The sequence below is a fragment of the Sciurus vulgaris genome, assembly GCF_902686455.1.
Source record: "Sciurus vulgaris genome assembly, chromosome: 7".
Classification (NCBI taxonomy): domain Eukaryota; kingdom Metazoa; phylum Chordata; class Mammalia; order Rodentia; family Sciuridae; genus Sciurus; species Sciurus vulgaris.
This window is the reverse complement of record NC_136467.1, coordinates 46,563,531-46,586,373: the sequence shown is the minus strand read 5'-3', so window position 1 is coordinate 46,586,373 and position 22,843 is coordinate 46,563,531. Positions and strand designations below refer to the sequence as shown.

The 22,843-nt window shown below is 38.4% G+C and overlaps 1 protein-coding gene across 3 annotated transcripts in view; it reads right to left on the bottom strand.

Annotated features, from left to right (window-relative positions):
* Nucleotides 1–9,241: 9,241 nt before the first annotated feature.
* The window catches only part of MCM9 (minichromosome maintenance 9 homologous recombination repair factor), an 86,046-nt gene continuing 72,444 nt past the window's right edge, over nt 9,242–22,843 (bottom strand). For all 3 annotated transcript variants that reach the window (XM_079148999.1, XM_079149001.1, XM_079149000.1), the window contains 5 exons: nt 20,029–20,231; nt 17,232–17,435; nt 16,063–16,145; nt 15,457–15,602; nt 9,242–12,594 (listed from right to left, as the gene is read on the bottom strand). In XM_079148999.1, coding sequence (XP_079005125.1) covers nt 11,118–12,594; nt 15,457–15,602; nt 16,063–16,145; nt 17,232–17,435; nt 20,029–20,231 — 2,113 coding nt within the window. In that variant the 3' untranslated portion in view covers nt 9,242–11,117. The remainder of the gene's footprint in view (nt 12,595–15,456; nt 15,603–16,062; nt 16,146–17,231; nt 17,436–20,028; nt 20,232–22,843) is intronic.

Sequence of the window (22,843 nt, the reverse complement as noted above, 5' to 3'; positions counted from 1 at the left end):
AGGATTGCATTATTAAATGTTGATTCTTTAAAATGGACCTGACCTCAGGGTTCAGAAGACTTCAAAGTCCTGTTACAGCATCACTCTTTAGGAAGGCATTTTTTAAGTCTTCAGATCTTTCCATAATGATCAAATGGCATGCCTCCTGAAGGGCCTCCTGTTCCCCTGGCCCACTCCCAAATGAGAGTGATTTTTGAAGAAATGTTTTCATCAGAGTTGAATGCAGGCAAGCCTCCTGCTTTGCATTCCCAGCCCCCGTAGTTCCTCTTTCAGGGACTTCATGCCCCCTAGTGGTGTGAAGCTGCAGAAAGTATGGCTGACCTAGATTTGGTTTCCAGGGCTGCTCATTCACTCCTCGCTGCAATCATTGTTCAAGGCAAGCAAGAGCAGGAAACAAACAAAACCCTTCAGGCTGGTGATCCAGGGCCCAGTTCTGAAGACATTTTAGAAAAGTGTCCATGAAAAAGAGTATTTGAATACATTTAATGAAAAATATACAGGAATCTTTTGCCTGGTCCCCTTGCCATCCCCCATGGGCATCACTATCTACATGTTCTCTGTGGATGGTGCGCCACAGGTCAAAGCCATGGGAATGGTCCTGCCTGGTGTTTTGGGGTCAGTCACCCTGAAGTACCACTGCATTGTTTTTTAGGGGCTGAACCAAAGCCAAGGCAATAAGGGCTCCCTCTCTAGGTGAGTAGCTGTGGGGGACAGTGAGTAAAGGACACCACCCTCAGCCTGGGGCATTGCCCTGGCTGATGACCAACCAGAGAGTGCTGCCCCACAGATGCATCTCTATCTCTGGAAGTAAGTGATGACTGGATGGAAGATGAGCAAAGAACACTTAGGGGTTTGGCTGTTCTGCCTTGCCCCAACAGTTTCTTTTGGAAGGTGTCCTGATAGTTCACAGAGCATTGGCTTTGGAGTCAAAGAGTTTCTGCTCCACCACAATCCATTTATTAGTTGTGTGACCATGAATTGATAAGCCTTTCTCATCCTATTTTTGTCTGTAAAGCACAGTTAATGATAACCTGTAAGAATTGCTGTGAGAGCTACATAAATACCTACCTATATACCTTGTATATACCTCACATGTGTCTAAATGATGCCCTAACACATAGTAGGTGCTCAATTTTGGTCCACTTCCTTCATTCTCCATATGCACACAATCCTTCATGCTCCTCAGATCTCGCCATTGTGTCCTAGAGGATAGTAGTACTTGCGCATCGCGAGGCAGTACCACCTCAACACCCTAGCATCTCCATGTATCGCTCTTGTTCCAGAGATGAGCAGCTCACCTGCTTCTGAAATTTCTCAGTGCTAAATTTCCATTTGGCAGGTTTCAGTTTTGTTTTTATTTTGCTTTGTTTTTAGCAGACATTGGAGACCTGATACTTGAGGTTTCTGCCTTGCCTTGGAGGGATGCAATCTCATTTTTCTACAGTGAATGAGTTGAATGCCTTCAACTCATGAGGTTTGTATCTGACCCACAGACTCACAAGTTCCCTTCACTGACTTATTTAAAAAGTTAGAATTGGCTGGGGAGCAGGTAAGGCAGGGTATGGTGATGACAGGCCTTCCAGGAAGGAGGGAACTCAAGTCAGGGCCTGGCAGGACTGGCCACATCCTCTTCTCACATCATGTGCAAAACTGTTGTTTGGTCCAGAAAGCATTCTCTTCATCTGCTAACCCAAGCCTAGAACCTCTCCTTCCGGATCCTGGGGTGGGGAGCTGCTGACCACTACTCTTTCCATTCTGTTCAACTGCTGGTCATGGAATTCCAAACCCATGTATACTTGGAAAGGGGGCAATTTTGAGGGATAAACAGAACATTTCCAAAAACTGTTACAGTTTTACAAGATGACAACAGTTGTGGTCAGTACAATGAACACACTACATACATCCCTTAAATCTTATCATGAAAACAATTAAACTATATTTAAATGCACACACCTCAAAATTGCCCTTTGTAATAAATTGCACCCTATTTTGATTAGGTGCTTTCCCTAAGTCACATGTTGCACCCTGCGCAGTCTCCTGACTTTAACATGGAGACAGTCTCTCATGCACAGTAAATGTTGGTGGAGAAATACTAAGAAAGGGGAAAAAGAAAAAGCAGAAAAATGGTAAACATTTCCTCGAATATCAACTATCTCATTCAACAAATATTTACTGAACATCTGCTATGTGCCAGGCACTCTCTAACTATTGGGAGGATATCAATGAGCAAAACAGACAACCCTCAGCCCTCACAGAGCCTCATTCCAGTGAAGAAAGATAGTACAATACTAAACCATAATGGAGTCTGAGGCAAAACAAGAAATCAGTAACACTCATCTTTATTTTAAAATTGGATGTTGTGTTCATCATGGATTTTTTTGTATTTCTATTTTTAAGAATACAGCATCAAAATATTTACTTTGATTACTGAGTTTTGTTCCCTTAAATTTTGTGCCCAAATCAATCACCTTCCTCTTCTCACCCTAGTTACAGCCCTGAGACAGACGCTGGTAATGCAAGGTAGGTGGTGAAGTATACTACCCTAATTTCCATTTAAGACCAATGGACCTATTTTCCCCCAGCTGCTGAGGATGTAGGTACCTGACAGCTCACAGCTGATTTCCCCTCCAAAGACTGTTTTCAGCTACAGAGAGCTTAGCCCAAGGTCATTTCTCCTTCTCTGGGCAGGCTTCATCCAATGACTGATCACATACACCCTTCCAATTATAAGCATTTCAGAGCAAATAGCAGAACTTAGTTCCACCCTTAAAGACCTAAAGCAAGCAAAAAGTTGATCTTCTTCAAATCTCAATTTAATTGATCAGTTTGACTCCTGCAACAATCAGGTCCTGGAAGATGTCAGTGGAATACCCCAAGCTCTGTCACTAGCAGTGCCATTAGGGTAGCAGCTGTGGCAGATGCAATAGGAGCCTCAGCTGGTCTGGAATAAGCAACTGTTAACTCAGCTGTTTCCTCTGCCATCCATTCCAGATGTCCCTTACCCCTTGTTAGTACCTGAGAAACAGACAATAAGATAAATGAGTGAATTTTATAGTAAGTTAGAGGATAAAAAAAGTCACTGGATTGGAAAACTGGTAAGAGGAGGACGTTTTGAAATCTTGAGTAACAGGGCAGGCTTCACTGAGAGATGATATTTTCACAGTCTGAATAAATGTGAGGGTAGGAATCTTTGCTAATTTAGGGAAAGAGTATTCCACAAAGCTGGAATAGTAAGCCAAAAGGCTCTGAGGCTGGATCATATCTCTGCAGACATGGGGAGAACATCAGGAAAATTGGTGTACTATGTCAAAGAGGTAGAAGACAGTCAGACATGCAGATCATTACTAATGGGGAATTTTGCTTTTATGGAGTAAGAGGAGCTCATAGAAGTTTTGACATGAGAAGTAACATGATCTGACTTTACGTATGAACAGGATCATTCAGACTTTTCTACTGAGAATAGACTCTAGGCAGATAGGGGGCAGGTTGGTTAAGTAAGACATCATAGTGGCTTGGACTGTGCATTAGCAGCAAATGTGGGGAGAAGTGAACAGATGATCAGATTCTAGATAGGTTTTCAATAGATATTCTACAGGATTTGCTAACAGATTAGATGGGAAGTATAAGACAAAGTCAATTTGTGAAAGATGACTGAAGATTTTGGTCTAAGCAACTGGAAGGATGGAACTCCATTTAATTTACTGAGATGGATAAAATCTAGGAAAGGAGTATATTTTGGGAGATCAGGTATGTTATTTGAAATATGTTGAAATTGAGATGTACTCAGATATCCAAGTAGAAATATTGAATAGGAGTTGAATATAGGAGTGTGGAGTTCAAGAAAGGAAACTTTAGGTAATAAAAGATTCAAATGCCAAGGAAATAGACGGGGATGGAAGAGAGTCCTGGATCACTCAAACATTAAAGGTCCAGGAGAAGAGAAAACCAGGTAAGGAGTGGAAAAGCTGAGGAGGTTGAAAGAGGTTAGTAAGAAAGACCACAGGCACAATGTCTTATAAAACAAGGGCATATCAAGTTAATTAGGGAGAGGGATTCCCCAGCTGTGCAGAATCAAGGACGGTAAGGCCCCAGTAGAGCACTGAATGTCACTGGTGACCTTGATAAGAGTGTTTAGCACAGAAGTTCCGGCAAAACCTTAACTGGTATGGGTTCAGAAGAAAGAGCAAACAAGAATTGGAGCCAGGGAACAGGCATCACTTTTTCAAAGTGTTTGCTTAAAGGGGAAGTAGAGTTTTTTTAAGATAGGAGAAATGCCAGGATGCTTGTATTTGGTGGAAATGATACTGAGGGGGGTGAATTGGCATAGCACGAGTGCATGGAAATTGCCAGAGCTATGTCCTGGAATAGGTAAGAAAGGATGGGACTGGCACAAGGTGGAAGGTTTTTCTGGGATACAGTGTGAACAGCCCTGTCCTGTAAGGGAAAGAACGCAGGACACAGTGCAGATCCTGGCAGAGGTGTATGTATGGTGACAGGAAGGGTATGAAGAGCATAGCAAAGTAAGGAGTTTCTTTTAGCTAATTGTTTTTCTCACTTTATGAATTGATATAGATATTACAGCTTTAATCAGTAATGTAAGTGTAGTCATTCGGTATCTCTAAGGTGCAGTCACGTGATCTGTAAAATGACGATATTACCTGTTAAGAGATCTCTGTGCACATTAAATAACACTTTAAAAATGTTGAGAGTAACTAGCACATTCAAACAAGAGAGCTTACCATTTATTGATAATCTTAAATGGAGCAATAAGAACTGAGGTAAGGAGTTGGAAAGTACATGTTCCTAAATCTAATCTCATTCAAATGTTTATTTTTTAAAAGCCATTTAATTGTTGGAGATTTTTCCCTCATTAGGATGTTACCTGAACTATGAATATTACTTGTGTTGTTAAGATCAAGTGTTTTTATGTACTAAATGTGCTTTGAGAACTTGAAGTATTAATATTATGATGGTCAATATTATTGTTATATTGTAATTAACATCTCATTGGGGAAAATTAGTACTTAAAACCAATTTAGAAAAGTTTCATTTCTTGTGAACTTAATTTTGGTTCAAAGTTTTTTTTGAAAGCCAGGGTATTTTAGCATTTCTGAAGTTATTACAATATCCACAAATGGAACTGAAATAAAAATTTCATTGCTTTTGTGGCCTTCATGAAGGAGTCATGATACTGGGGTAGAAACTACTGGGGTGTCTGGCAAGCACCCTTCCTTTCTTTCAAGGATGGAGCATGATGTACATATAGATCCTTAGTTTTTTTCCACCTTTACCAATTCTTGGGGCTAGCTCTACATGAGGAGTCTCACTGGGGATTTAGTGTGCCTATTATGGTTTACATGTGAAGTGTCTCCCAAAAGCTCATGTGTGAGACAATGCAAGAAGGTTCAGAGGTGAACTGATTAGATGATGAGAGTTATATCCTAAACAATGGATTAATACACTGATATGGATTAACTGGGTGGTAACTGTAGGCAGGTAAAGTGTGGCTGGAAGAGAGGTCATTGGGAATGTGCCACTGGGATTTGTATTTTGTTCCTGGTAAGCACAACTCTCTCTGCTTCCTGATTGCCATGTCCTAAGCCGCTTTCCTCCACCATGCCCTTCTGCCATGATGTTCTGCTTCACCTTGGGCCCAGAGCAATGGAATTGGCCATTTGAAACTGTGGGTGCCAAATAAGTGTTTCCTCCTCTAAAATTGTTCTTATCAGGTCTTTTGGTTACAATAGCAAAAAGCTGACTGAACCAGTGTCTTAGGCAACAATGTCTTTCCCCGCTTCACACTGAAAACCCTAGGAGACAGCAAATCATCTTAGATATGGTAGATTCCTCAAGATGCTCTTAGGTCCTCCATCTTTAAAAGGAATTTAATTTCCCAACAATGATAAAATAATCATTAAATATTGAAATTGCATTACTTCTTCACTTAAAATTATTTGGGACCATTTCTTCTGAATAGTTCTAAAAAGGATTAAAGAAGGCCTAAGATACTTAGGTGGATTACAAAGTGGATTTAGTCTCTGCTTTGTTGGCAATTGTAAAGTTCAAAATCTGGAAAATGTAAAAATGTACCTTTATTGCAGAGTATTCCTAAATGTACTTCAGGGAAATACCCTTCACACTCTCCCATCTATTTTGACTTTCATCTAAGTATTTTTAACAGCTATGATGTGACAGTGATGAGCAACTGAGGCATAGGAACACAGAAGCCTGATAGGCAGTGACACAACAAACAGCTCTCTCTGTGGCTTGCAGCCTCATCTGTACTTGCAGCACGGCCAGGAGCTGCTCACAGTCCCTAGAAAGCACCTGGCTGCTATTAGCTAGCCATTTACCTGGCTCTCTTGGGAAAGATGATCCAAGTGTCTTCAGAAACATGTTCTCTCAACTCAAGCACTAGAATAGAATCAATAAAGTTTATAGAATTATAGGACCTATACTCAAAAAACCCTTTGGAGAAAGTGGTGTGGTAGATGGGCCACTCACTGCCTCCCACTCAAGAGACTGTCCACAGCCCAGGTTGTTGGGTTTATGCCAGGTGTCCACTCACACCCCACGGTCCACTCCTTTTTGAAGCAAAGTGAACAAATCAAGATTTTGAAATAAAAAGCACAGAGCTGGAATCAGTGAGATGAAGATGGGTGCTCATTTGGAAGAGTTAGAGAGAGCAGGAACCAGGCCCCAAAGAAGACCAAAAGCTACAGGGACCTGGAGTGGACAAGCCTTGAGCAGAGAGCAAGGTTGCCAGGGGGCAGGAAACCAGCCCACTAACCGAGAAGCAGTAAGGAAGGAACCTTGAGGATGCAGGAGAGACACAGGGAAGAGCTTCAGGCCTGACTTTCCAGCTCTACGGCCATATAGACCCAGTCAGACTTTCCTGTCCTTAATGACGTTCCCTGTTATACCCTTATAGCAAACCTACTTTTATTTCAGCTAGCCTCTGAGGTTTTCCTTTGTAATTCAACAATACCTGATTCAAATAGGCCTGATCCTCTTGGATGTTGTGGATGAAATCACTGATCATGACAAAGTTATTGCAGGCCAATTCTAGAATCCAATTCACCTGATTAGTAGGAACTGATATGTAAGTTAGATTCAACACTAGTTTGGTTTATTGTGAAAACCCTACGTTAAAGCACGTTCATCCCTACATTAAAATACATTTGATACACATACTTTCTTTCTGTGGCTCAACTATGCTAAGGCATTAAGGTTCCAACCAAACAGAAAAAGTGGCCTAAAAATAATTTGTGTTCATAAGATAAATAATTTAGTCCCTACTTCCTGGTAAGAGCAGGCCCAAGGTAAGTATGTATGTGTGTGTGTACACACTCTATTTTGTTCCTTGGTCTATAATTCATATCAGAGTATTTACATAGACACATCAATAATTTTATTACATCTAGTTCAACATTTGTCAAGTACACTTTTACAAATATCATCCTTAGATGCATTTTAAGCCTTTAAGAAGGTGTCTGTGGAATTGATTTAAGAAAACAAAGTATGTCATAAGGGTAGTGACCACTACTTCCTGTGTATGTTCTAAGTGACAATAAAGAGGATTTGTGTGGGTGATGGTTCCACACATACCTCAGAGGCCATGTTGCACACAGATGGAACAATGACAGCAAAACCTCAACTAGAGAGAGTACTAACATGAGCCAGGAGCCCTTAATCCCCCCTGTATGTTAATGAAAAGCAGACATGAAAGATGTTAGTCTGAACACTGAGTAACCAGCAGCAGCCTACTCTCCCCACCTGTGAGGTTGTTAGGCTTGGAGCTAAGTTGCTTGATAAACTACATCTGAAAGGCTCACAGGGTCCTGGGTATTCCCTAGTAATCTCATTTCCAGAGCAGGTGGATTCTGAACTCTCCAATGCTGTGGACAGGCTAAAGTCGAGCTCCAGGCATCCTCCTTGTAGCTGACCCAAGCTCTTCTCTAGCTACCTTCCAGGTAGGTTAGCACTTGGGAAAGAGATTGAAATCAAGTGCACATAAAGAATACATAGAGTTGAATTGTCATTAACTTGTCTTTGTTCTTTGGAAGTTAACAACTTCTTTAAAGACCCTATTTGGCTCTAGAAAAAAATTAAAATACAAAAAAGAATAAGTAGATTTGTTAGAATTAAAATTTGTTAACCAAAAATGAGTATTAAAATTTTGGTATGCCTCCAGAAAAAGTCTAAGAGTTAAAAGTATCAGAATAATTTGCTTGGTTTTCCTGTATCTCTATACTGAAAATTATAACAACAAAATTCCTATCATAAATTTTTAATGTAAATATACACTGAAGATTAATCTTTTATAGGGTCAGAAAATTCAATATTTTAGTTGTTAATGGATATTTATTTATTTATTTGTATATGGTGCCAAGAATTGAACCCAATGCCTCACACATGCTAGACAGGTGCTATACCACTCAGCTACAACTCCAGTCCCAGAAAATTCAATTTTTATATAGTTATAATAGTCTACTCTTTTCTTTCACAAAAAATTAAGTAGATATTAAGGATTCCAATGGCGATAAAATATTTTGGTATGATGATTTGGAATTAAAGGTTAATTTTTACAGTTTTCTTTACTGACCAGAAATATGATCTTTTAGATTCTATACATTCCCCCTGCCTATGTGCTTCTTTGATACACACATCAAAGCCCAAATGAGAGTTCATTCTAGTGCAATTACATACGGTAAGAAAGGTAGGATGCAGCAGGATAAAATGTGACCTCAACATATTAAAACATTTTCCATTCTGAAACCACCAAGAATGACCCCATAGCAGTGGTAGAATTTTTGCTCACTAATGACTCTCTTGTGTACCCCTGAGACCCAGAATTTGGTCTCTAATGCCACTGACCCTTAAAGAAAACAGAGCTATCTTGGGGCTGGCTGATTCTGCAATATGAGGGAGGAAAAAAATAAAAGCAGGTCTGGAAGACCCTGTTGTTCTCAAACAACAGAGTGTTAAAGGGATACTGGAGTCAGCATAGAGGGATCACTGACCAAGCTGTGTGACTCTAAATCAAATAAAAGTACATCAAGGTGGTCATAGTACAAGAGCAGGCTGTGCTAGAAGTTAAATTTTTTAGTAAGTAGGTCAATGTTTACACTATTTTTTCTGCTAATAATTTTGTCTGTTGAGAAAATTGCTATATGTAGTTATTTCTATCTGGGTATGCACTAAAGAATAAGAAGAAAGAAATCATACTTTGGCCAGATGATCTTGGCAATAGGTATTAAAACTGAATAAATAATAGGATGTTGTTATTAGCATAATGTAAGTAACAGGAGTATGATGGACACAAATACCATACAGAAAATGGCCTAAGTGGTTACACAAAAGACCAAGGAAGAGATACAAATAAACACTGTATTTTAAAAAATGAATTACTCAATATTCTTGACAAGTTAACTACTAAAAACTACAAAAATTGAATTTCTTACTACTAAGAAATGAAACTGTTAGACTCAAGATTCCCAATAAAGAATACAAACATTTTAAATAATGATAACAACCCTAATGACAAGCCAATAGGTTAGGTACTGTTGATCATATAAAATCTAATGCATCATTACTACAAAAGACACCAAGTTTCAAACATAAAAAGTCAGCTCCACACTGTGGCTCAGGTTTGAATTACCCGCATCTACACAACAACCATATCCAGACTAGATTCAACTGGTCAAAAACCCAAATCCTTTTTTTCCCTTTTTGTTGTAGGAAGAATAATAAAACCCAGGAAAGAAAGAATACTGAAAGATTAGGAATATATTAGATTAAGAATCATACTGTGTGGGAAGTTATCAACAAGTACAGAAATAATAAATTACTTGCCCTACAGTCTTGATGTTTTAGGACAGGTATAAGTCAATATGCAATAATAAATTTTATGATCACTGCTTGTGTATATATTTTATCACCTGTTTATTGTTTCAAGACTTCAAAAGACTTATACATACTGAATCTGTTCTCACAGTTTAAATTTTTTCAGGAAATTTAGTCAATTTTGGAATTAATCTTTAAATGCTTAAGAAAAATTTGTTTTCCAAATTTTGAATTTTTCTCTGAATTTAATGAAGTAAAAGCTTAGCAAATTACATATAGTTTTGAATAATTTTCATGCCCAAAAGTTCTTCAGACAATTAAGGAGTCAATCATAATGGTACAAATGCATAATTCAAAAAAGAAAGACTGTAACTAAGGAATCCTAAGGACCCTGCTAGAATCCAAAGGAAGAAGTGATTTAAATGCAAACAGAAAAACAGTTTATCTATTCCTGTCAAATATAATCACTTTCTTGATTTTAAAGACAAATGAATCATAGCTTAGCAGGAATCACATCTCCAAATTAACCACTTGGGTACATGTGACATGATGTATGACTGAGACTATGGTACACTCTCTTCTACTGACCACACAATTTATGTTGTGTGGAAGGTAGTCCCGGAGAAGAAAAAAGAACCCGAGGCACATAATGTTGGCTCAAGAAAAAAGGAAACTCAAAAGGCCAGTACTTCAGAAACCTACTATTTGACTAGCTGCCAGATCTTTAGGAATACTATGGAATCGTAAGGCTCTCTCTCAAAGACGGAAAAGCATTAGTCACATTTAATCTGGTGGATGAGAATAAACACAAAAGTAATATTAGAAAAATCACATGATCATTCCAAGTGATAATAAATATTCACCATACTTAGTACATCCTGGGTAAAGATACAAAAGAAAAAATAGAAGAAGAGTTCATCTGCCTTGCTGGATTGATGAGTGCTACCTTTCAGGGAAATAAGCCCCTCCTCATAAACAAAACAAAACAAAACAAAAACCCAGATTAGAAAAAACAAAAAACATGTTTGGGAATACTTCATTTGAAAAATTAAGTACAATCCATTCATTTCAAGTGCTGTTATCACTCTTACCCAAATTAGATAACTTTTTAAGTTACAAAAATAAACCTGAAAATACAAAACTTGATGGGGAAGCTGGTACTCAAACTGGACGATAGTTCATACACTTATAAATACTACACTGATATCCTAAAGGTATTATGTTGAGTTATCCTAAAGGTCTTATAAATTTGATCAGAAAGTTTTCTATAATTATGGCTTTTTTCTCATCTCTTCATCCCAGTCAAAATCTAATGCTTCATCATCTAGTTCCGATAAAGTGAAGAGAGAATTTTTGGAAAGAATCAGTTTCTCAGTGGAGCCCTGAAGCTGAAAAGATTTCCTTTTGCTCCCGAGCATTGGATCTGTGGTTGGAGGAGGCGGGCTGGGGCCTCTCTCACCCCAGTTCTCCCTTTCAGGAGGAGGAGGAGGGGACTCTGATTTGGATTCCAGCAGGGAAGTAAAAGAGAAGTTTGCCAATTTGGCCAATGTGCCAGCATGAACCTTGTTGCTTTTCTTACTAGATGAAACCTCTTCCTTTCTGTCTGTCTCACAAGTGAGATGAGAATGCCCAGTCTTGTTCCCAAGCTCCAATGCAGGCTGAATAACCCTCTTTTCAAGGCCACATCCCTTCTCCTCTCTTGATCCATCTTTCTCTGGTGGCTGATGTAACAGCTCCTTTGTCTTACCCTGTTGCCGACTGAAGTTTCTGTTTCCTGAGGAAGAGGTCAGCTTTTCTGGACCCTTCACAGACACAGCTGCTTCTCTTCGTATTCTATGTTGGGGAATTTTAGGACTACAAACTTTTATTTTACTTGTGCCAGGAGATGCACGAATGTTTTCTTCAGAGGAGTGGATCAGTTTTGATTTCTGTTTGAAAGTAAACTTTGCTAGTTTGGCTATTGGGAGACTTGGAGTCTTAACACTTTCAAGTTCAGGCTCCTCCTCCTCAGCAAGGGATCTCAATCTCTTTCCTTTGGATATTTCTGGTGTTCTTTCTGGACCGTGTGCAGGAATGGACTGAGGAGCAGAAGGGTCTTTGGGCTGTGAAGGCAGCCTGGTGGTACTTCTGGCTGACACCTGGGCCTTCTCCCTGCGCAGCCTGAGCAGCCTGCTAGGGACGTGATGGGTCAGTACCAAACTGGGTTCATCAGTAGGGACTGCTGCTTCAGATACCAGTGCTCTGCTTTTGCTCTTTTTATCCTCCACACTTCCTGGTGTCAGTGGAGCATCTGTCGCTCCTGGTGATAGAAGCCGCCCAGCTTCTAATTTGCTCCTTTGGCCTGGCCCACTCTTTTCCTTACCTTGAGATTTGTTGTTAGAGATTTTCAAAGCCATGCGTTTTTCAGTTGCTTTGGGACCAGGAGACACAAGAACAGTGTTTTTAGGTTCTATCTTATTTGGTACCATGAAGTCAAACCAGTCCAAACTGTCATCTCTGCCATCTTTGTGCTCAGCTGAATGTCTTCTACTTGTAGATATATCAGACCTCAGGTGGGGTTGGAGGTCTAGAAGCGGGCCTCCCTGAGGACTGCTTCCAGGACAGGAGGTATGTGGGCTACAATTTAGTTCCTGCTGTGTTGAAGTTCTACACTTTGGTTCTTCTCTTGGATCATTTCCTGAGGACCCTGGAACAGTCTCTGCCTCTATTACCGGTGGTTGGGATTGGCACACACTTTCATTTTGTAACCTGGGGCAGAGACAAATAAGGAAAACATGTATTGAAGGGAAGAAAATCTACTTTAACCTTTTCATCTCTTTAGTCTCTTGAGATGTCATCCTGAAAGGTTTAAGTCCAACATAATTCCAAGTTAATATCAAGTATAGCTTCTGAGGGCAACAAAAGGATTATGCTTTATAAAAAAAAAAATCAATATAGAATTTAGTGCTGTGATAAGCATTCTAATTTAACCTAAAATTGTAGCAAAATTAAGAAAATCAGTTGGTCTACAATTTTAGATCTCTCTGAAAGTTCATTGAATTTATTTAAGATTAGAGATTAGTGTAAAATGTTCAGTCTTATCTCTCATGCAAAAATGTTCAAATATAAGACTGGTTGCTCTCTGCAGATCAGAACCAAAATAAAAGACTGGAGTTTATGATCTCATATCTCTTCACCCAACCAAGGTACTAGATTTTAGTGCATCTAGAAGTTGCTCTCCCCGGGAATGGAGTTTCTATAATACCTCTATGCTGGCACTGCCACTGCCCCCTGAACAATCACATTCGCAGTGGACAACCCCAGGCGACTGTGACACCCTTTCCTGCAAAGCTCAGCCATGCTTCAACATGGATCTGGGCAGTGGCCCTCTATCAATCTGACAGAGAGCTAAAGCCTACCTTCTCTGAATGATCTATTCAGTACTCTAAATATTGGGCATATTAGAAACTAAAATTTCTAACAGAGTTTGTAGTACTTCCAAAGTATGACCTTTAAAAAGCCCTTAACAACCTTGAAATATCTTCTCGATATAAAATGTGGTATGACCCTGTTTGCATGTACTAAATCTGAAAAAGAATTATGCCAAAAGCAGAAGAGAAAATGATTCCAAAATTCACATATAATCAGAGAAGAGACTGGAAGGAAATATAAATTTAAATATATTTACATACATTAAAAGTTAATAGTATCTATCTCTGGGAAATAAGATTACGTGTGATTTTTTTCTTATTAATTACTGCTCATTTCTAAAATATCCTACAAAGAATATGTACTAACTTTATAATCAGAAAAAAACCAAAAATTTTAAGAAAATATTGAGTTATAGTCATTTACAGAAAACTTAGAAATAATATAGCAATTCCATATTTATTGTGCTAATTTGAGTTATAATTAAAAAATCAAGTAGTTTTCAAAATTACTGCTATTTAGCACACCTTTCAGAATCAAACAGAGATCAGGAAGACTCAATATTGTTAAAGCTTCATAACAATATACTAAATGATAATAAATTTTAGGAGTAGAATAATTTTGCCCTATTATTTTTTATCTAATTCTTACTCAGGAATTAAACCCTCCCACATATAAAAAGTTTCTGCAGTTTTATTATACTTTCCTATAAGACAGCATCTTTGTGCCCTCTGCTTTCTGACTTCCAGAAAGGGAGTACTAGAATGTCATCATTTGAAGCAGGCTGTCTCTAGTAAAGCATTTTCTGGAAGGTATGACAAAAATATCTGTGATTTTATTGAATTATGTGATTTCCTTAAGGAATAAGAACTTTTTCCTAAAGGGTAAAAACCTATAAGCTAGTTATATTTTTTTCACTTGATAAGAGTAGGTTCAGACGTTCAGCATATGGCACCTGGTTTTGTTGCTTTAAAGATCAACATTAGAACATGCCTGTGCATTATGAAGAAATACAATAAGAAAGAACATTTTATGGCAGAATCCTATCTTTCAGTCACACACTGCCCCCCACCCCCTGCCTTCTTTTCCTTTAGGAGAGTCATTTTGAATTTGGCAATCCAACTGCCATTGTTCTAACACACAACACTGGTTCTCCTTTCTTGAATTCATCATTTGTCAGTTTCTGGTAGCTTGGACAGGTCAAAATGAGCAGCTCCTCCAAAGGGTAAGCCACGCCCAGGAGGAGCTTGAAACGACTGGCTAGATCAGACCATAAACTATCATGCTCTGGATCATAAGAAGAGATAAAAGGGGTTGATTTCATACAGACTGTAAGTTAACTGCAGCCTGGCATCTGGGCACTGGTAGGATAAAGCCAGTCCCTTCACCCCTGACTTCCCCAGGACAACTCTGATGAGGTTTTTTTTTTTTTTTTAGGGCCGAGGACTGAACTCAGGGCCTTGCACAGGCTAGGCAAGTGCTCTGCCACTGAGCTAAATCCCCAACCCCTCTGATGAGGTTTTACAAATGAAGAATGCTGTTAGAAGGAAGAGAATGGAAGAGAAACACCAAGAAAAGAATTCTCAAGGTTTTACTTACTACAGTCAACTATCCCAATGTGGTCCCCAAATTCTGCTTCTGCAGTTGCCCTACTTCCACAGGCACTCCACTTATCAGGTTCAGGCCAATTATTAAGCCACTCATATTATCATAAAGATGGCTGAATGAGCAATCTTGCCATTCCTCACTACTCTTTCTCAGGTACAGACTCAAAGTTTAGCTTTTCATAAGCCCATGTATTCAGGAAATAGGCAAACATTAAAGTTATGGCCAAATTTCTTCAGGCAGAATCCATGCTTTGACCGATTTGTATAACACATTCCTTCCCATGTGTCTGTCATGTCTATTATCCACATCTTCACAAGTCATAAGAAAGCTAAGTTCCCGAGGTGTCACCCCAGCTGATACAATATGGAGTAGAAAGTCATCTCCCCTGAGCCTGCCTGAATTTCTGACTCGCAGAAAGTGAGCATTAAAATGGTGGTACTCAGGTTTTGGAGTGGTTGATTTTACAGCAATAGAAAACTGACGTATGGCTCTTTAGACAATATAGATAGATTCTATTCAGTTTATATATCCTTTGTTTCACTAAATGCCAGAGAAGTATTTCCACTATGTGCCTTCTTGGTTTTCCTTACTCACCTTTCAAGTCTTCCAAGCTCTTCACTTAATAGACTCTGAAGCTCTAGTTTTTCCAGAATAAGTTCACACTGCCTCTGGTACTGTGCCTTTGGGTTTGCAGGAAAGGAAGTATGGAGAGCATTCACACCTCCCAGCAGTGCACCTCCCTAAGGAGTGAGAAAATACCAGAGTCACCAGGCCATCCAGCACATGGCAAGGACACAAAAGTCCTCTGCTTCCAGGTGGCTAAGACTAGTGCTAAACACCCCCACCTTGGGGATCAGAATCACCTAAGAAAATTTTTCACATATCAGTAGTTCTCTTTCCCATTTCTGTATGGCAATCATTGCTTTAGGAATTCACACTGTCACTAGAGAGACTGTGAACATGCCTCAGGTGTGCTGAGAACTGAGACCCACTACTTTCCACCAATGGGCAAAAGCAATGTCGATGATGCAATGAAAGGTTTCCATGACACTTCCCCCTTCTTTTAAATGATTATCTGTGGCTAATTTTCCAGGAATTACTAGGTCCAGAATAGTATCATTTTTATAACTTTCTATAATATCTTTTTTTTAAAAGAAAGCTTGCAATTAGTATACACATCAGATACACAAATATCTTTACCTGCATTGAGGACTCCATTACTGAAACCACAGTTACAGCATCTTCCAGAGTCACAATATCACGAAACATTAGTCGAGCATGAGCTAAGAAAATAAAATGCATTTGTTTTTTAGGATTATTTAAGATGATATAAGTAAGTCACTACTCCATGCTCCCCTTCACACCAAAAAATTGTGCTTTATGAATAAACTACTAATAACAAATTAATTTTATTAGAACAAGCACAAAAGTCTACATGCAACCAGTTTTATGGTTGTTTCTCTAACAATGGGCCTGATCCTTCTGTACACCCTATGCAATTTTGTATAATTCCATGAGAAAGTATGCTGGACAGTATAGAAAGGGGCTATAAAAACATATATTTAATATTTAGCAACTTTTAATCCTTGCTTTTTAATCTATTATAAAAATACATGAAATTAAAACATTTCTCAATTCAATTTTTTTAAAAAATCTATGATTTATGAGCTTTTCAAAACTACTGAATTAGCAAGGTTGAATTTTGGGTATTCTTGCCCTAATATTAGACATAAATCCTTGGAAAAAATGAGGTCCATTACTTTGGTAATACTTTTTATTAAGCTTATAGTATGTTATCATAAGATACATTAAGTTCATGTGAAGTGTTTTTTTTTAAATATTCAACAGTCTAAAATGTAAAAGCCAATGTTAGAAAATAAAGGTTTCAGAAGCATATTAGCTGTATGTGTATATGTTAAGTCGTATGCCTTAGGGATGGGATGGCACAGAATTGTTGATTTGATTGTTTTAACAATAGGGATTAGTCATGCCCAGCAAATATTGAGCAAGAGCCACAGATGCTACATGGGAAGCAATTATAAACAAGTAATCGTCCCACTAAAAATGCTAACAGAACTGAGAAAACATCAGAAATCAGACTTTCTAAATAGTGGTATCTTAAGTTATGGGAGGTCCTGAGATGTCAACAAAAATTCCTCTTTCTTAATGATACAACATTCTACTTGACATCCATTATCTGTCCTCAGATGAGTGGAGGTCTCGGGGCTCTGAGCCTTTACTTTTTAAGTGACTGTAAGCATCTTAGAGTAGGGATTATTCTAATTCATCCTTGACTCCATAGTGCCAAGCTGCATGCTTTGCACACAGTAGGCACTCAAGAGAAGTATCACTGATCAAAAGAAATAAACCTTCTGCTAATCGAATCAAGCTTTCCAACAGGCGGATGGTTGTCCGGGCGGCGTTCCGGGAATCACTCTGCCTTTGCCTCTGGTAGTACCGGAGAAGAACTTGATTACCAGCATCAGACAGTGTGGGCTGGAGAGTCCTAATGAGGCAGAAGTAGGTTTTCATCTTTTCCATGCTCCACAGCTTCTCTGATTTGCTTGGGTAACCTGTATATCATGTGTTGGGTTAGTAAAATTTAAGAACAGGAAAATACATCATCTTAAGAGATTTGATAAAGTTCTTATACTCATTTTTTTTATTCTTTTTTTTAATTAAAAATCATAAATTTACATAGGGCAATGTTGTTTGATTCATTCTGTTATTTTTTCCCCTTCCCCCCCACACCTCCCACCCCTCTTTTCCCTCTATACAGTCCTTCCTTCCTCCATTCTTACCACCCTCCTTATCCCTAACCCTAAACCTAACCCTAACCCTAACACTAACCCCTCCTACACCCCCTTAGATGTCCTCATCCGCTTATCAGCGAGATCATTCGTCCTTTAGTTTTTTGAGATTGGCTTATCTCACTTAGCATGATATCCTCCAATTTCAACCATTTGCCTGCAAATGCCATAATTTTATCATTCTTCATGGCGGAGTAATATTCCATTGTATATATATGCCACAGTTTCTTTATCCATTCATCAACTGAAGGACATCTAGGTTGGTTCCACAATCTGGCTATAGTGAATTGAGTAGCTATGAACATTGATGTGGCTGTATCTCTGTAGTATGCTGATTTTAAGTCCTTTGGGTATAGGCCAAGGAGTGGGATAGCTGGGTCAAATGGTGGTTCCATTCCAAGCTTTCTGAGGAATCTCCACACTACTTTCCAGAGTGGCTGCACTAATTTGCAACCCCACCAGCAATGTATGAGTGTACCTTTCTCCTCACATCCTCGCCAACACCTATTGTCGCTTGTGTTCTTGATAATCGCCATTCTAATTGGGGTGAGATGAAATCTTAGAGTAGTTTTGATTTGCATTTCTCTTACTACTAGAGATGTTGAACATTTTTTCATATATCTGTTGATTGCTTGTACATCTTCTTCTGTGAAGTGTCTGTTCATTTCCTTAGCCCATTTGTTGATTGGATTATTTGTATTCTTGGTGTAGAGTTTTTTGAGTTCTTTATAGATTCTGGAAATTAGCGCTCTATCTGAAGTATGAGTGGCAAAGATATTCTCCCACTCTGTAGGCTCTCTCTTCACATTACTGCTAGTTTCCTTTGCTGAGAGAAAGCTTTTTAGTTTGAATCTATCCCAGTGGTTGATTCTAGCTTTTATTTCTTGTGCTATGGGAGTCCTGTTAAGGAAGTCTGCTCCTAAGCCAACAAGTTGAAGGTTTGGACCTAGTGTTTCTTCTATAAGATGCAGGGTCTCTGGTCTGATTTCAAGGTCCTTGATCCATTTTGAGTTGAGTTTTGTGCAGGGTGAGAGATAGGGGTTTAATTTCATTCTATTGCATATGGTTTTCCAGTTTTCCCAGTACCATTTGTTGAAGAGGCTATCTTTTCTCCATTGTATATTTTTGGCACCTTTGTCTAGTATGAGAAAATTGTATTTATTTGGGTTTGTGTCCATGTCCTCTATTCTGTACCATTGATCTACCTGTCTATTTTGGTACCAATACCATGCTGTTTTTGTTACTATTGCTTTGTAATAGAGTTGAAGATCTGGTATTGCGATACCCCCTGCTTTGCTCTTTCTACTGAGGATTGCTTTAGCTATTCTGGGATTCTTCCAGATGAATTTCATAATTGCTTGCTCTATTTCTGTAAGGTACACCATTGGGATTTTAATTGGAATTGCATTGAATCTGTATAGCACTTTTGGTAGTATGGCCATTTTGACAATATTAATTGTGCCTATCCAAGAACATGGGAGATCTTTCCATCTTCTAAGGTTTTCTTTAATTTCTTTCTTTAGTATTCTGTAGTTCTCATTGTAGAGGTCTTTCACCTCTTTTGTGAGATTGATTCCCAAGTATTTTATTTTTTTCGATGCTATTGTGAATGGGGTGGTTTTCCTTATACTCATTTTTATAATTTTATTTTATTTTATTTATTTATCTTTGGTACTGGGGAACGAACCTAGGAATACTTTACAATTGAGCTACATCCCCAGTCTTTTTTATTTTTATTTTGAGAAAGGGTCTTGCTAAGTTGCTGAGGTTGGCCTCGAACTTGCAATCCTCCTGTCTCAGCCTCCCTAGGCACTGGGACTATAGGCATGTGACACCATACCTAGCCTCTTGTACTCACTTAGGTTTCGTGGTCATTAAAATCTAGCCCTATTCTTTGTATAGCATACAGTTCCGGAATGGACAGACTTCGGATATAAACTCAATAAAAATACGCTTCCACAGGGGTTAAAATTATTCAGAACACTTTTGGTCTACTTCATAATAACAAATAGTAACAAATATAAAGCTCACATTTAGAGATTTCAATTCATAATTCAGTTCAGTTTTCTCTGTGTGCAAGAGTTGAGCGGTAATTTTATATCATAGGTTAGCCCCCTTTCATCACAAAGGACATATATAAGCTCATTGTACCAGGTGGAGAAAGCCTCTTTCCCTTCTCATTATTCTGAGGTCCCCTAACCAACTTCTCTCAATTACTGCCTTCTGTCTAAGCATCTCTCTATTGACTGGAAGAAAGGGGATCTTGGATTTATTTAATTTTCTTCAAGAGAAATTTCCTTTACTTAGTTCTAATCTTTCCTTACTATATTAAATTATTTGTATATTTTTCACATACCTTTATTTTCTAAGATAAAGGAGGAAATTACACGATCCCAGTCTTCATTCTTGGTATCAAGCAAAACCAGGATCAGATCAAATCGACTTAAAAGTGGGCTGCCGAGGGCGATGTTCACAGACACAGACTCCTGGGGGTCATACTGGCCTTTAGGGTTCGTTGCTGCTAGTATGGTGGTCCTTGTGTTTAGCTTGCACACAAGGCTATGGAGAGAGAGGGTGAAATTCACTAACTGTGAAATTCAAATAAAAACCAAGATTAAACTTGTCACTGAAATGGGACTTCATTTTTACCTTGAGAATCTAGAAGAAAAAAAATGTGGCACAATACAAGGTAACATCACAAATACCAAGTTCAAACAAGGTACACTGAAACTAGTTTATCTTGAAGAGAAGCAATTGTTGAATAAATACTCTTTATGCTCCTCCAGTGAGCATACTCTGCTAAAAGGCATATAAAATTAAACCAAATATGGATACTGTACTTAAGAAGCTTCTAACTACCAGCTATAATGTAATTCAAGGCAGGATACGCTAAGTTCTATAAGTATAAAGTTCTCAGGGAACTAAGGAAAATGGGTATTTGTCTGTGTGATAGAAAAGATGACCAGGAAAACACTATGAAGCAACTTTTAAATTGGACTCTTCAAGACACATGGACATTTTTAAGTGGATGGAGACATTCTTGTGGAAAGTAGAAGGTGAGGATGACTTTGGGAAATGGCAAGCAAAAACTTACTGTATATTTACTTATTTTGTTTTGATTTTTCTAATCATGAAAGAGAAATTGGGGGAGAAAGGATAGGAAATCAGGAAATAAAAGAATTGATTTACTTTTTTTTTTTTTTGGTACTGGGGATTGAACCCAGGGGGTGCTTAGCCACTGAACCATATCCCCAGTCCTTTTTATTTTTTATTTTGAGGCAGAGTCTCACTAAGTTGCCAAGGTTATCCTCGAATTTGCAATCCTCCTGCTTCAGCCTCCTGAGGTACTGGGATTACAGGTATGTACCACCATGCCTGCAAAGTTTTTGAGGAACACTAATGTAAAGGCAGTATGAGGAGGTTTGGGCCTGGTGGTGGGTTGGACAGAGAAGAAATGCATATGAGATGGGTGGGATGCTAGTGCAATGGTCCAGTAAAGAGGCCCAAAAGTCCTAAGTGGGGTGGTGGCAGGATAGGTATGGACGTGACATAACTCAGATATTGTTCTTAAACTGATAAATGTTCAGCATGTCCTCAAAATAGTTATATTCATTGACAGTAAGAAATGTTAAAAAAAAAAAAAAGATCTGTAAATGTGTATGATCTGCACTTGATTCCATTTTTAGTTACAGTGGGAGGTCTGCCTCTCCCAAGTCACAGTCCTATGACATCAGCAAACATGTGCTATATCTGTTAATCCTCGATCTATTTCCAGTTGGCTCTAGCAGTTACTTCATTCCCCAAGGATGAAAAAGTTTGAGAATCTTTGTGGCAAAAGAAAAAAAAATTCATTGAACAAGAAATACAAAGTGCTTTTACCAAAAACTAAATCTCCTTTAAAAAATTAGTAAGAGGAGAAAATTATGAAAAGACAGTCTACATCTTATATTATGTGCAAAAATTGTTTTTGCAAAGCCAGTTGTTTAGAACTTGGGAGTCATTTTCCAGAAACGTGATGCAGTAAATGGTTCCTACTAATCCCACAAAAGCCCATTTAATACATAATCAGGTGAGACTTTGTATTTATCATAAAAAGGAATATTTCTGCAATACTGGCAATGAAACAAAATATACCCACATATAAAATAATTTAAAAAATAGTTCTAATACCCAGTAAAATTAATTATTCTTCCTCTCTCTGATTGACTAATATTTATAGGCTATTTCCTATGTGCACAGGATATACTGTGAATTCAAAAAGGGGTTCAGCTAGTCCCTGATTCCAAATATTTTACAATAGAATTGCTGGAGGATGAGGAGGCCCAAGAGGACACCTGCCAGATAGTAGGTGTGCAAGGGATGCTGGCATCAGTATTGGCAATCGTATCAGGAGACAGAAACTTTGGTGGACACACCAGGATATCTATGAGGGATATAATCTGATGTGAGTCAGAAAGACAGAAAGAATGTGGTAAATTATTCCTGAGGTAACCAGAAAAAATAAAATAAAATTAATTTTAAGGAAGTGGACCAAGGAAGAGTTGTATGCAAAGAAAAAAAGGTTTCCTGAGATGAAGAAATGAGCATGAGGAAAAATGGGAGTAGATAGAAGAGGCGATGACGTGGAATAAGTAGTGAGGAAAATATCTGCAGCAAAGGAGGAGGATTTGGACAATGCTAGGAAGTCTCTGGGCATGTGAAAGAGGGGAAGGCAGTTGATAAAACCTGGTGGTTGCAGACTGTAGACTTGTAACAAACATTTCTGTTAAAAACTGAAAAGGGCTTTAGAAAATGAACAGGTGTTTCTCTCTCTCTCCCTCTCTCTCTCTCTCTCTCTCTCTTTCTCTCTCTTTCTCTCTCTCTCTCTTTCTCTCTCTCTCTCTAATCCACAATACTTTATGCATACTGATGGTTCACAAAATAACCACTGAATAAATGCACTCATGAATTAGTATAAGGTAACTCATTTTTTCAATCCAATGTGAACCCTACCTTCTTCAACGATGTTAATAAAAATAATTACCACATTTTAATACCAAGCACTGTGTTAGATTTATACATATTATCTCTACTACTCAGAGAAACCTGAAAGTAGGTGTTATTATCACAAACTTAAAAATAAGAAAGCTACAAGATTAGATACTAACTTCACCAAGGTTACACTGAGACAG